The sequence below is a fragment of the Megalops cyprinoides genome, chromosome 24, assembly GCF_013368585.1.
Source record: "Megalops cyprinoides isolate fMegCyp1 chromosome 24, fMegCyp1.pri, whole genome shotgun sequence".
In the NCBI taxonomy this organism is placed as follows: Eukaryota; Metazoa; Chordata; class Actinopteri; order Elopiformes; family Megalopidae; genus Megalops; species Megalops cyprinoides.
This window is the reverse complement of record NC_050606.1, coordinates 3,908,969-3,921,346: the sequence shown is the minus strand read 5'-3', so window position 1 is coordinate 3,921,346 and position 12,378 is coordinate 3,908,969. Positions and strand designations below refer to the sequence as shown.

The 12,378-nt window shown below is 43.7% G+C and overlaps 1 protein-coding gene across 1 annotated transcript in view; it reads left to right on the top strand.

The window, feature by feature from the left end:
• The first annotated feature begins 10,064 nt into the window (after positions 1 to 10,064).
• Positions 10,065 to 12,378, top strand: part of LOC118770888 (sodium/potassium-transporting ATPase subunit beta-1-interacting protein 3-like) — a 30,793-nt gene continuing 28,479 nt past the window's right edge. Inside the window, exon 1 of the mRNA XM_036518652.1 lies at positions 10,065 to 10,457. Coding sequence (XP_036374545.1) covers positions 10,404 to 10,457 — 54 coding nt within the window. The 5' untranslated portion in view covers positions 10,065 to 10,403. The remainder of the gene's footprint in view (positions 10,458 to 12,378) is intronic.

The following is a 12,378-nucleotide window of genomic DNA, read 5'->3' as shown; positions in this document are numbered from 1 at the left end:
CTACACCCTTCGTTTAAAGTTCAGGTGAACACCTCCCCCTGAAAAATGCTGTTTGCCAAAGACCAACAATTCTGGTTTTGAGGTGATTTTCCCCAAACTTTCCCCAAACAGACACACAATGGAACTGGTAATGGTAGTTTGGGGTGTGGATTAAAAGGACTGCGCCCAAACAGGGTGAAGTAGCTAATCATATCAATTTAGAGATTTCAGATACAGTATACATGTTTACACATTTTTTCCTTAAAAAAAATTCTGCAGTTGAAAGCGCTCTGCTAACATATTCCACACACTTTCAACCCATGCTGGGTAAAATGTAAGCTTCTGCAATCAGAAAAAGGAAAGGATTTGAGGAACTTGTGGCAATGCGCTGAAGTTTCAGCTTTTTTAAAGCCATGCTTATCAACCTGCAGATCAGAGGCGGGAGTGACCAAACGCCTAAAGCGGCACCTGGGCGCACAACCACTTAAGATGACTGTCCCATGGTTATTTTAAAACTCCCAGAAATGACAAGCCAAGAGATTAAAGCTGACTGACTCGCTTGCTTACGTGCTCAAAGCAAGACAGCACAAACAGCTGAATCACTCAACGCTGAGTCAACCGACAGTTCTGTCCTGAGAAATTTCCAGTACAATAAATTAACTGTCGGCAACCGAAAGTCTTGGGTATGAAATGGACATGATGAGGCTCCAAAAATAAAAAATTTTGCTAATTTTTGAAAATTATGCCATAGCAATGTTTTGTGCATGGCAACGTTTTGTGCATTTCTCTGCACAAAACGTTGAAATATATTTTAAAGAACAGGTAACAGATTAACCCCAGTGGTTTAAAGGCTGCACAGAAAACTTTGCTCATTAGGACAGCGCATTATAACCACGCTGCGCTATCACACGGACTCGTCCCAGGAGAGATCTTGTCTCGCGTGAAAGGAGAATGTGTGCAGTGCCACTCAAAGCAGGTGTCTGCGTGTTTTAAAACCAAACCCACAGAGTTAGTGACAAGCTCAACACGTGCCTCTCCCCGGCATGCTACACATGCAGGATCATATCAGAGATCACGCTTTAGTCCCAGGGGGCAAAGTACCGCAAAGCAAACAGAAAACGGCACTGCAAGATCACAGCAAAGAGGCCCTGCTTTACCAGCCGTCGTGTCTTCAGCCAGACGGCCGCGGCTCTGACGAGGGAGTGCGCTGAAAGGAGCAAATTCGTGTGAAACAGTGAGCCGCAAAGAACAACGTCTTCAGGAGCGGTACAGGTGGCACAAGCAGGAGAAACCCTGAAGCACAACTTCAGAGAAGCCAGACTAAACCAAGTCTAGGCTAAACTACTACCAAGTCCTACCTAAACCAGCGTTTCCCAACCCTGCTCCTGAAGGCACACCGTCCTGCATATCTTCTATCTATCCCTGCTCTACCTACCTGACTGAACTCATCGGTGGCACTTTTGATTAGCTGAGCACACCTGATTTAGTCAAGCAGGAAGGATACATAGAAGATATGCAGGACAGTGTGCCTCCAGGAGCAGGGTTGGGAAACACGGACCTAAACTACCAGCTAATAACGAATCACTTCAGCAGTTAAGACTGCACAGCAGGTACACCAAGCGCCACGGTGAGCTCGGGTATCTAAGCTGGTTTCCATAAACAAACTTAATAAGTTGCACCATAATTAAAACATCTCACGTCAAACCTTCACTGGGTGAGTTCAAACCCGAGGTTACTTTAGAACAACCATTTCATTCCTTAAGCATATGTTTTGACAGCTCTCATTTCTTTTCTTTACGTGTAGAAACTCGTGTTTTCCATTTCCCAGAGCACTTTTGTGTCTGTACCACAGCTTCCTCTGATTTAAATTACCCACAATGCCCTAGTCAATTTAAAATATTTCACCTATAACCCACATACACACCAAATTTGTCTGCTGTCTAATGCGCACTCTGAAAACTGTCAGAGCTCAGTCTGGCAGATCAGGAAACTGGCTTAAGGATGTGAGATACTAAACCTTGAAACACAGCACCCAAACGGAGCTTCCTCATTGAAATCAAACAATGGTCGTAAACAATGACATAGGAGTTTCTTAAATTTGGCAAAAAAAAATTTTTTCATCTGTCCTTCGGCTGAGGCAGTACACTGCTTAAAACTGATGACTGTCAGTTGGGTGAGGACTGGTCCCAGGCGGGAATGGGTTTACCATGATAGTCTTAATTTAAACATCTAGTCCTGTTCCCCCCAATTCCTGTCCCAACTTAACCACTTTAGCACAAACTGATGCTTCCTGGCACTGTACACGCAGAGGCGGCAGTGGGCGGAGCTACCGTGTGATGTCATTCACAGATTTGTTTTAACCAATCATACGATTGTGTCCTTTGCAGCAACGCACAGCAACTGGTTTGAATGTAGTGAGTCACCGTTACACGCGAGATCGCTCCGCCCATTTCTTGGTTCCTGTAGCCCCCCGCCTCCTCCTCCCCCACTTTATGGATGCCTTTTGTTCTAAAATATTGGGAAATGAAGAATTATCAGCATTAACTTTATCTCTGGGGCCAAGTTGAGGGTCTGATTTATTGTTAAATGACGCAATGAGCGGAATGTTATCTCTGGAACATACTGACACCAAGGTCCATTTCTGACCCTCTCAGGGTTATATGAACACATGGCTGATCTGTCTGGGATGACCTACACGTCCCATAGAGAAGGTGTTTTTATTTGTGAAGCATCCAATTAAATATATATTTTACAATACCTTACTATCAGCGGGGAAAACCAGACCAGGGCACAGAATGTAGGTGGATAATATATAGACATCCATAAGACAAGGCCTGTGCTCATGCCAGGAAAAATCTGATAAGCGTTGGGGAGCGTGTGTCAAAATGCTCCAGTTACTAGTTTGAAAATGCAGATAAGAGTCGCCACACCCCCACGCCAAGAGGAGCTTTTGAGCAAGATCCTCGCCACCTATCACCGCGGTACAGCCGAGACTACATTTGGACACAAAAAAATACACGCAAGTATCTGCAATTGCAAGGGCTCCAGACCGGGCTTCATTTTTTGCAGAACTGGATTAAAGTTTTCAAAAGAATAGGCAAAATGTGCGCAAATGTTCAAAAAATAAGTCCACTCTTCAATAATATTACGACTGCAGCGACTGGTCCACGTGTATGCATTTAACAGTGATATCAACTTTGTTCCACTATAGACTACTCAAACTTTAAATTAAATTATCAGAACGCGATGAAATATCGATAAGAAATCCAACAACCGATGTGGTATCTGAGAACTACAGTCGCGGAAACTTTTAGCCGATACAACGTTACCGTCAAAGTTTTTTTCTTGGATATTTTGCAGAGCGTTCCAGAGCGGTTGCGTATATATTACATATTGTTACATAATCGCGCCGCTGAAACGGTGCGCTGGCAGCAGCGGCGCTTCCTTTGAAAGAAAGAAAATGTACAGGGATATAGAATTAAGTGTATATTGCGTAACAAACTACAAGAGTTAGACATGAACACCCCGAACCACTTGTACACGCCACAGGAAAGCAGGACGGGACTTTGAATAAGGAAAAGTTCCTAAGCGTGGGGTCTCGGGTTTGAACCCAAACCCATCAGGGCCACGTGTAACCCCTCCCACAGTCTCCACTTATTGACACGTGAGCAGTGCGAATACTGGCCGAAAAAAGCAAAGGGGTCCTCTCTACGATCAGAAGGGTGGACCCCTGCAAGAAAAAGTAAACTTGCCTACAGAGATAAAAATGGCCATTGATCTAATTAGCAAACAACTAGCCAGTGCAATTACGCTGAGTTGGCTAGGCACCCAAGTAATAAATACTACGACCCCGTGAAAATAAAAAAATAAAAAAACTGGGGGACATGCAAGTGCCTTCTGGCGAGAATTACAATCATACTATATGAATCTGGCGTTATCATTTTTTGTTATAATTTCCCAGTGCAATTAACTCAGGATTCCCAGGTGAAAGGTACAGAGAGTCTTTTGCAAATCGAGAAGTTCAGTAAAACATATAGCTGGCTAGTTAACGTGCTGGATACGCAGGAGTTTGTAGCAACAATGTTTCAACCCACCTCCTGTTTTCTTTTAAAGGGAACTGGTTACTCCGCCAATGCAAATACAATTAACTAGCGAGCTATAGTCTCTACTGACAGTTTACAAACTACAGGGTTCATCTACAGCGATTTCAACTCAGGGATTATTTAAAAATGTTCCTACCCTGTGGAGGTTTCTGGGCGGCAGCTGGACAAATGAAAACAAACACATTGAAGCTTGATATTCACTAAGGCTTTACAGCATCGAAAATAAACTCACATCCCGATTTGCTAGCTGGCTAAGCAACTTTCATAGGCCCACGCCAGAAATTAGCTAGCTTGCTTGCCACAAATTCAACATAGCCAGTCTAATACTGAATGTTGCAAGCATCAGTAAAATTATTTGAGTAAAATACATACCTCTTTTGGCGTATTTTGGATTTTTCTTTGCAGGCATTGCAAGTCAAACTTATCTACTTGGAGGTTAGCGGTGAAAATTCACAGTTCACTCGGTGGAATCGTCCTCAAAGCTTACACTAAAGAAACCCCAGCAAAATCAAATCCCTATGCCCTCATAAACCGAAGCCCATAGCAACCCGTCCACTTTTGACTGACTCTGCAGTCCACCAGTCCGAACCTTACAAACACTACGTGGGCGGGTACAAGGAAACCGTTCGCCAATCACCGTTTAGAGGCTGTAGTCTTATTCAATCGTGTGGATACCCGCAGGTTAGAACCGCCTTGTTACTCCATTTTTTTTCCAGTACTGGAACGTGGCAACATGGAAGATCTCGTTCATCGCGAGAACTCATTAAGGGGGGCGGGGGGAGGGGGATCGACCGAGACTTTTATGAGTGAAATGGTTACATAATCATGGCGGTATTGATTGTGTCTTTTTGTTCTCTAGAATGCATGCTTCTTCGTGCCATCATGAATTTTGAATGCTAATTCGGACTTAAACATATTTAACATTAGATGCGCTTACATTTATGCAAGAATACCTGTTGAAAGGAATCGTTCGTTTTCGAATTAATGTGAACAGCACTAATAAATGCATGCGCGCACGCACATGCAGGCGCATTATGGAAAGCACATGTTGTTAGCTAACAATGGGCAGACCTACAGTGTCAAAAAACAGCTGAAACAGCACTTTATTGATAAATGCAAAATTGCCGGAGCGTTTACAGGTTGCTGTTGATATATGCCTCGTCGGTAGAGGGGTTTATATAACATTTTTACTGTATTTTCTTTATCCTCAAACGGAGTTAGTAGTGAGGTCCCGTTCCTGCAGTACCTCAACGCAGACTTTTAACAGTCTCAGCCTGCACGAGAGACAGAATATTTTCCTTCACTCAACACATTCATTTCTCAGAAGAGTTGCAGTCGATGAAAAACTTAACGTTTCTGTTTTCTTGCACAGTACACACGGGCGGGAGGGAGCAGGGGGGTGTATTACCACCGCCATGCCCACAGCCCAAATGCAAAAAAGGGCATTGTAAACTGCACTGGGGTGGAGAACAGCAGGGGGTGGGGGACTCCGGTCAACCCCTCCTGCTTCTCAATGAGCTGGGGGTTTACTTTCCTTTCACAGACAATGCCACCAAATTGTTTGGGGTTGGGGGGGGGGGCGCTTCTCACATTGTTAGCATATGTCTCAGAAGAACAAAAGGGGGTTGATTTGATCAGTGGACCTAAGCACTTTTGGTGTAGGTGATCTAATCGCCTACAAGGAATGTGAGCTTGGTGAGAGCAATAACTGTGATGGCCGTAGTAGGGTGTACTGTGTTGAAGGTGAGCTTTTGTCTTGCTTAGGGAGAGGGGTTTTTGAGAACAGGCCTGTTTTGCTTTCATGCAGCTTGACTGTTTAACTGTGTTCTCCCTGTTGAGGTGGTAACACAATTCACAAAAGTCTGGGACTTGCTGGTGTTTCTTAATTTCTTTAAATTCAGATGTTAAAATTGTTTTTTAATCCCTGAATTAAGCCATCTGAGTTATGAATGAAAATTATAATATTATAAGGTTTTAGTCCTCTCTCCGCTTAAAAGTTAATACTACTGAAAAGAGTTAATAGATCTTTTTAACAAATAGGAGTGGCATCTCATTCAAATCTCTACAAGCGAAGTCAACATGTTTTTAGTTTGTGTCCAGAGTTGTATCACCAGTTGCTTAAAACTGTTATGATACATAACAAAAAGAAAGTAACAAGCAGCTTCTGAATTGATCTGGCCCTTGGTTGAATATGTGACTCAGTTTCACACCCTGTCCTCTGTCCTTTGATCACGCACAGTAAACCTTTCAACAGAAGATTACGTTTCACTGAGAATTGCATCATTTACCTTCTTTGTTTTTGTTGACTATAGTAAAATGCTGAAATAATAGGAGTACAAACTATACTAATCAGATACAACCAGTCAAGCATGGTTTACAAATGCTGTTGTTAGTTTCAACTCCTGCAGTTGATGAATGATTTGCATGGTTGGTATCACAAATAGGTATATTGCGCAACTAACTGTTGCCTTTTCAGAGCTTTATGAATTCATTTTGAAGCTATATGACACCCCGGAGAACAACAGTAAAGGGTTCCTTTTTTGGCATTTCACATATTTGTATTTTCTTTACAGATGTCCTTCTCCGGGGTGACTTGCAGAGTTTACATATTATCTGTTTATACACCTGCATATTTACCAAAGTAGCTCGGCAGAGAACCCTCTGGGCACAACAGCAGTGCCCCACCAAGGAGTCAAAGCCACACGCACACACCTGCACACACATGCATACACATAGATGTGTGATGAATGAGTAAGCACCTCCATGCTGATTGCACTGACGTTTATGAAAAATGAAACCCTACTGCTAGTTCTACAACTGACACGCTGTTAACGACATTGAATCTATGCAATGGGTCACATTTCTCGACCATTTCGGCATGCGAAGTCACGGTCAGTGAGAAATCATAATTCATGGTGGCATAAGTGTATTCCCCACACAGAAAGACTCTGGGAAAGAAGGAGTTTTTGCCAATGCCAGACAGGGACCATATGGACCTTTCCCACGTGGAGAGACATGCCGGCACTTACCAAACTGTCCTTGATGAAGAACATGGTACACGAGGCACAGCGGTAGGTTTAATGGGAATAGGAAAGCTCCCCTCCCCACCCCCATCACCCATGTGGGAGCGGAGCTTGGCTCCGGCTGAACTGGTTTTATTCATTATCTACTTCTTGGCACTGTGATTTGGTTGAGTACTTCACCAGTGTTTGCAATAACTCTGTTGTCTACACTTGCCTCAGATAAATGCCTTTAGATAAAAAAAATAATAATGATAAAAGTTCAGTTAGTGCAGTTCTCTCATTGTAAAAATTGTAGTTTAGAATGTTCCCTATACGAACTAGTGCAAAAATGAACAAAACAGCGATTACTTGGTCAAACTAAAGCTGATGACAAATAATAAACTGATGTAACTGGGAGGTATTACATTCCATTGCAGACATAACTCAACCCTCTAGATGAAAGTCATATGTTGGTACCCATCCCCTTGTAATATTGCTTCACGATATTCAATTCTCCATTCAACATTCCGCAAAGCTCCAGCGTGCGTTGGTACCGTGCAGGTAAGATCAGCTCACCTTTTTGAGGAACATAAGCTCAGTCAGCCCCAGTGTGTGACAATAAATGCACAGGGGTGGGTTTGACTCGGCTTTTTCAGCCACTCTTTCCTACATCTGGCGAAAACCGGGCCCTTATCTCATACAAGTGTGCGCAGACCACCTCTGCTTGCGCACACCACCATGCACATGCATTAGCTCGGATCAGAGCACTGTTGTCAGCAGACGATTTGTCAGGATTGACTCACGGCTGGTGAGCCAGGCCAGCGTGGGATTGGAGGGCCGCCTCGGCCAAAGATTAACAGCCTCGAGCTCTGACTGAGGAGGCCACGGCGTGTCTCCAAGTAAGCTCTGCCCGCTCCTCAGCCATTGGCCATCCCGGTGCCCACTGTGTCGTCAGTAAAGCGTTCACTTGCCAGGAAGGCTGGCGAGAACTTGTAAAATGGGATTTGGTTTTTGAAGGCAGTGGCACTGAAAGGGTTGGAGATGGGCTGACGAAGTAACCCAGACTCCGCCTGTTTAAAAGGTGGAAACCACCCTTATCACTCAGTGAAGAGAGGACGGTTTCCACCTTCTCCAGATCTCACATAAACTTCAGATTGACATATAATTGTCTGTAGCTCATGTCCTAACACAGTACGTTAACGCTGGTCACAGACAAACAATATTAGGTGCTTTATTTGCATCAGATTAATTGCAACACTTGATGCGAACTCCCTGTCCACCTTTACTGTTACATGTGGAACAAATAAGCTGGCACAATAATGGCTGTCCCAGAAATACGCTTCCCAGAATTCCCTCAAAATACACCTCCCAGAATCTGGTGTTGAATTACTCTCAACAGCAGAACTAAAAATATTCAAACAGATACTGGACTGATAAAGTCCTGTGTGTGAAATCCTGTGTGATAATACTTGAACAGTCCAGCCCTCCCTGAATATTTGTGCTGTCAGAAACAGAATAGAAGGATTGTCATGCCTCAGCTGTTGGATGTCATAGTCTCACTGTAGGCTATCTTGCACTGCACTTATGTATTGAACGTGCTTATGAATGGACACATTAGTTATCACTGACAGGGGCTGATGTGTGTTCAAAGGTCATCAGTCATGTCATGTATGTACCCTGTTTCATGCCACTTTATTAGCTGCACTTTGTTCATGCTCAGTGTAAGACACATTGGATAAAAGTCTGCTAAATGCCAAAATGTAATTGCAAATGTCACTCTGGCTTTGTTTGAACAAAGCTTAGCATGCACAACGATTAATTTTTTTGATGTTGAGCTTCCATTTTGGGGATCCATGTTGGATAGTTTCAAAAACAGCAATGTTTGCATGATACTGCAAATAAGCAATTGTGTTTCAGTCCTCAGAAAATAATACAAATTATAGATTATAAACACGAATTATATCGATGAATGATTTAATATCAGAGCATAGATGTTACACAATACCGTATTAAAAAAACACGATTCATTTTCCTTTTTTAGATATATTTGTTATAATCCTATTTAAGCACATATAATGTTGGTGATTGCTGGATATTCATTAAGAATATAAAAAGAAGCAGAAGTGTACTTTTGTGTTTAAATATGGAAAGTTTGCATATGACCGTTATTCATCCTTTATCATATCCTTTATCGTGAATGTGGGACATTTATGTGTATATTATCTCTTCACCACAAGAGGGCGACTCATTCCCTGAAATCGGGCCTTTCCACATACTGCCGGTTTGGGTGCAGAATGTGATATTCGTGTCAATGTGTGCAATCTTACAGTGCTGGAATGTGATTACCAATCAAACCTGCTCCTAAAAATATACATCTATAGAGATGGGGAAAATGAAAACAGCGACAGCAAGGTATCTGTTGTGATCTGCATCGGTGTGTTTCTGAATAAATAAAAGTACAGGTGCTAAGTGTTTTAGCACTTTGACCGCCATGGTACGACTCCTAAATCGTAAGTGAGAAACAGCATTTCGCAGCCAGTTGAAACATCGTTGTCTCCCATTCTTTTTGTGCTATAATATGTTTTACTCTGCTTGGCCACCCCTCGCGCTGGGACAATTAAATGATTTATATTCACGAGTTCCTTTAGTCAGCCCCTAAAGTGTATCTGCATATAGGAAAAAGGAGGAAAATCAATGCACTGCTTGCACGACATATGATCGATTTCGCTGTGCAGCATCGGAAAACGACTGATGCAATGGTTCCGAGGCGCGCTTGGAAAATTACGCATTCAGGTAGGGTGGAAATGTGCAACTTCTGCTCCTGCACGGCGCGCGGCGGTGTAGAGCCGGTCTCGCGCTTCCGATCCATTGTGCGCGTGTGGGTTTTTTTTTTTTTTTGGGGGGGGGGGGGGGGGGGGCGGCCACGCCCACCAAAAGCAGCAGGCGCGCGCCTCTGAATCTCATCACGGCCATTCAAGTTTTTCCGCGGACACGCTTCCTCTTACACTGGAGCAATTGAGGTCTGGGCAGAGGAAAAAAAAGAATCGCTCGGAGTCTTGGACTGGGGAAAATCCACATGGTTTACCCCCGGCTGCGGACATGCAGAAGGGGGGACGCGTTCTCTGTTCCACTAATTTTAAAGGATTCATTTTACACGTCTTCTTTTAACTTTTGACTTTGCAGCGCCCGCATATATATGGAGACACCACAGAGTTGTTTTTTTAGACCTGAAGATCGGAGCACTTCGCGTCTGCCTCTCATTAGGCGGGCTGTGTAAACTCTCTATGCAAGGCTTTTTTCCGCTATTCGTGAAGAAAACATGGGTTTTTGCAGTGGGCGATGCACACTCGTCTTTCTGTGCACATTACAGTTGGTAAGTATGCGTAATATTTACGGGGCGGTGTGGGGAAAAGATGTTCAGACATGCACTGTTACATCGCTGAAGCTGGCGTGGTGCCTGAGCCGTACCGTTATGCGAAAGGCGGTGCGGACAGAGGAGATCGGTTTGAATCAAATGCATTAAACATCACCTTGAGATCACAGGTACACGTGATGCAACGTGATGCATTTACCTGTCTGTGTGTTGTAAATATGTCAGCTGGTTTGAGTACCTTTTTCATTAGAACTGTCTATGTTTACGATATACTGATAATTGCTCAGCTATCAAACTCTTTTGTGAACTCCCCGGTACAGAGCAGCAAAGCAGAGTTCATGCTCATTTATTTGCTGTAAATTTTACAGTCCTTACAATGTGCCCTCCTAATGTATCTCATTCATCACAGATCTGCCTTTGATTTTCCGGGTCCTTCACTTGGACAGGGCATGCACATTAGGAATTTCCATTCCATCAATTGTGAAATTAGGATCAGCCTTTATTACTATACAGGGCATTATTACAGGCTACAGGTTGTCTATTCATAAGAATAAGGACATGCTGAGGTAACCAAGCTTGTGTAGAATTCTCTATGGTACAGTAGCCAAGCTGGGATTAGAACCTGGAACCTTCTGTTTACAAGCATAGTTTGTTAACGAGTGTGCCACACAGAACATCTACTTACTGGATGTTCATTGGACAGTGTCGATGGCTTTCTGGTTGGTAGTTTTCATTTTGCTTGAAACACCTCGTTGTGTCACTTACGTGGTGAGGAGATGGAATCTGTTTCTGCTTTTTCCCCCTTTATGGAGCCCAGTTTTGGAAACGGCACTTGTACATCAGTCAGATTTCCTTGTATGTGTAAAAGCGTGCTCTGATACTGATTCTGACTCATGTCACTGCAACAACCTCTGTGCTCATACAGGTGTGCAGGAGCAGGGAGAATGCCATCCTCTCATACGCTTGCACTCAGCCAGTGGCTATTTTTAGCCATTAGAGTATACATAGTGAGGCGGGAGCCAATCGGAGGATAGGTGCTATTCCACTGACATCTCCCAAGCAACTCGCAGGCGCCTGACGAATTGCTTCTGTCTGTGAAGCAGTGAGACAGGAGAACTCTGGCTGACCAATTTGTTTGGCCGTTGGGGGCTTCCGGTCATTGTGGGCTGATTGCACTGGGCCGGGATTGAACCCAGGATATGGGGCTCAGCCCGCTCTCCAGACAATGACCTTGCTGACTAAGCCACTCAGGGTCTCTCGCAATGGGATTTCTACATGTCAAATTAATGTGGTACCGGGCTCTGCAGTAAAGTAGTTACTGTAGTTGCCTGACCCTGTGGATTTGGGACCCTGGGCTGTGTTTAAGATGAGCCCAGTGCTGCTGAGAAGACAGCCAGACATTGCAACTCCAACAGCCAGAACCTTTATAACCCGCGTTATCTGAACTCAAAGGCAATCAGCTAACCCTACTCCGCTAGCCCTGTAGCCTTTGTGCGCTTAACATCTGATAGCAGTACGATAAATTTAAAACATTAAAAGCATCAGCGTGTTGAACTGACATGCACACAGCCACGCTCGCAATTAAACGTAGTATCGTTCTCCAGCAGTGTGGAGCCCTAAGGCTAGAGATAATCAGAAAAGGCATAATACGACAGTACATAAATAGATACTTATTCTGCTTTTCCTCAACACTGACTGTTTATCTCAGTGAAGGAACAAGAAGAGGCAGATTGCATTCGTAATCCGTTTCCATTGCATTACGACTCAGAAAGCTCCTCATAACTCTGAGACTGAGCAGAGACCTAATGTACTCCGTGCATGTGTGCAAACAGGACAAAAATATTTAGATTAATTTTTGTACTGTTATGGAGGAACATAACTAGTCTGCTGCAGTTACAGTCTAGACACCTCCCCTTCTCCG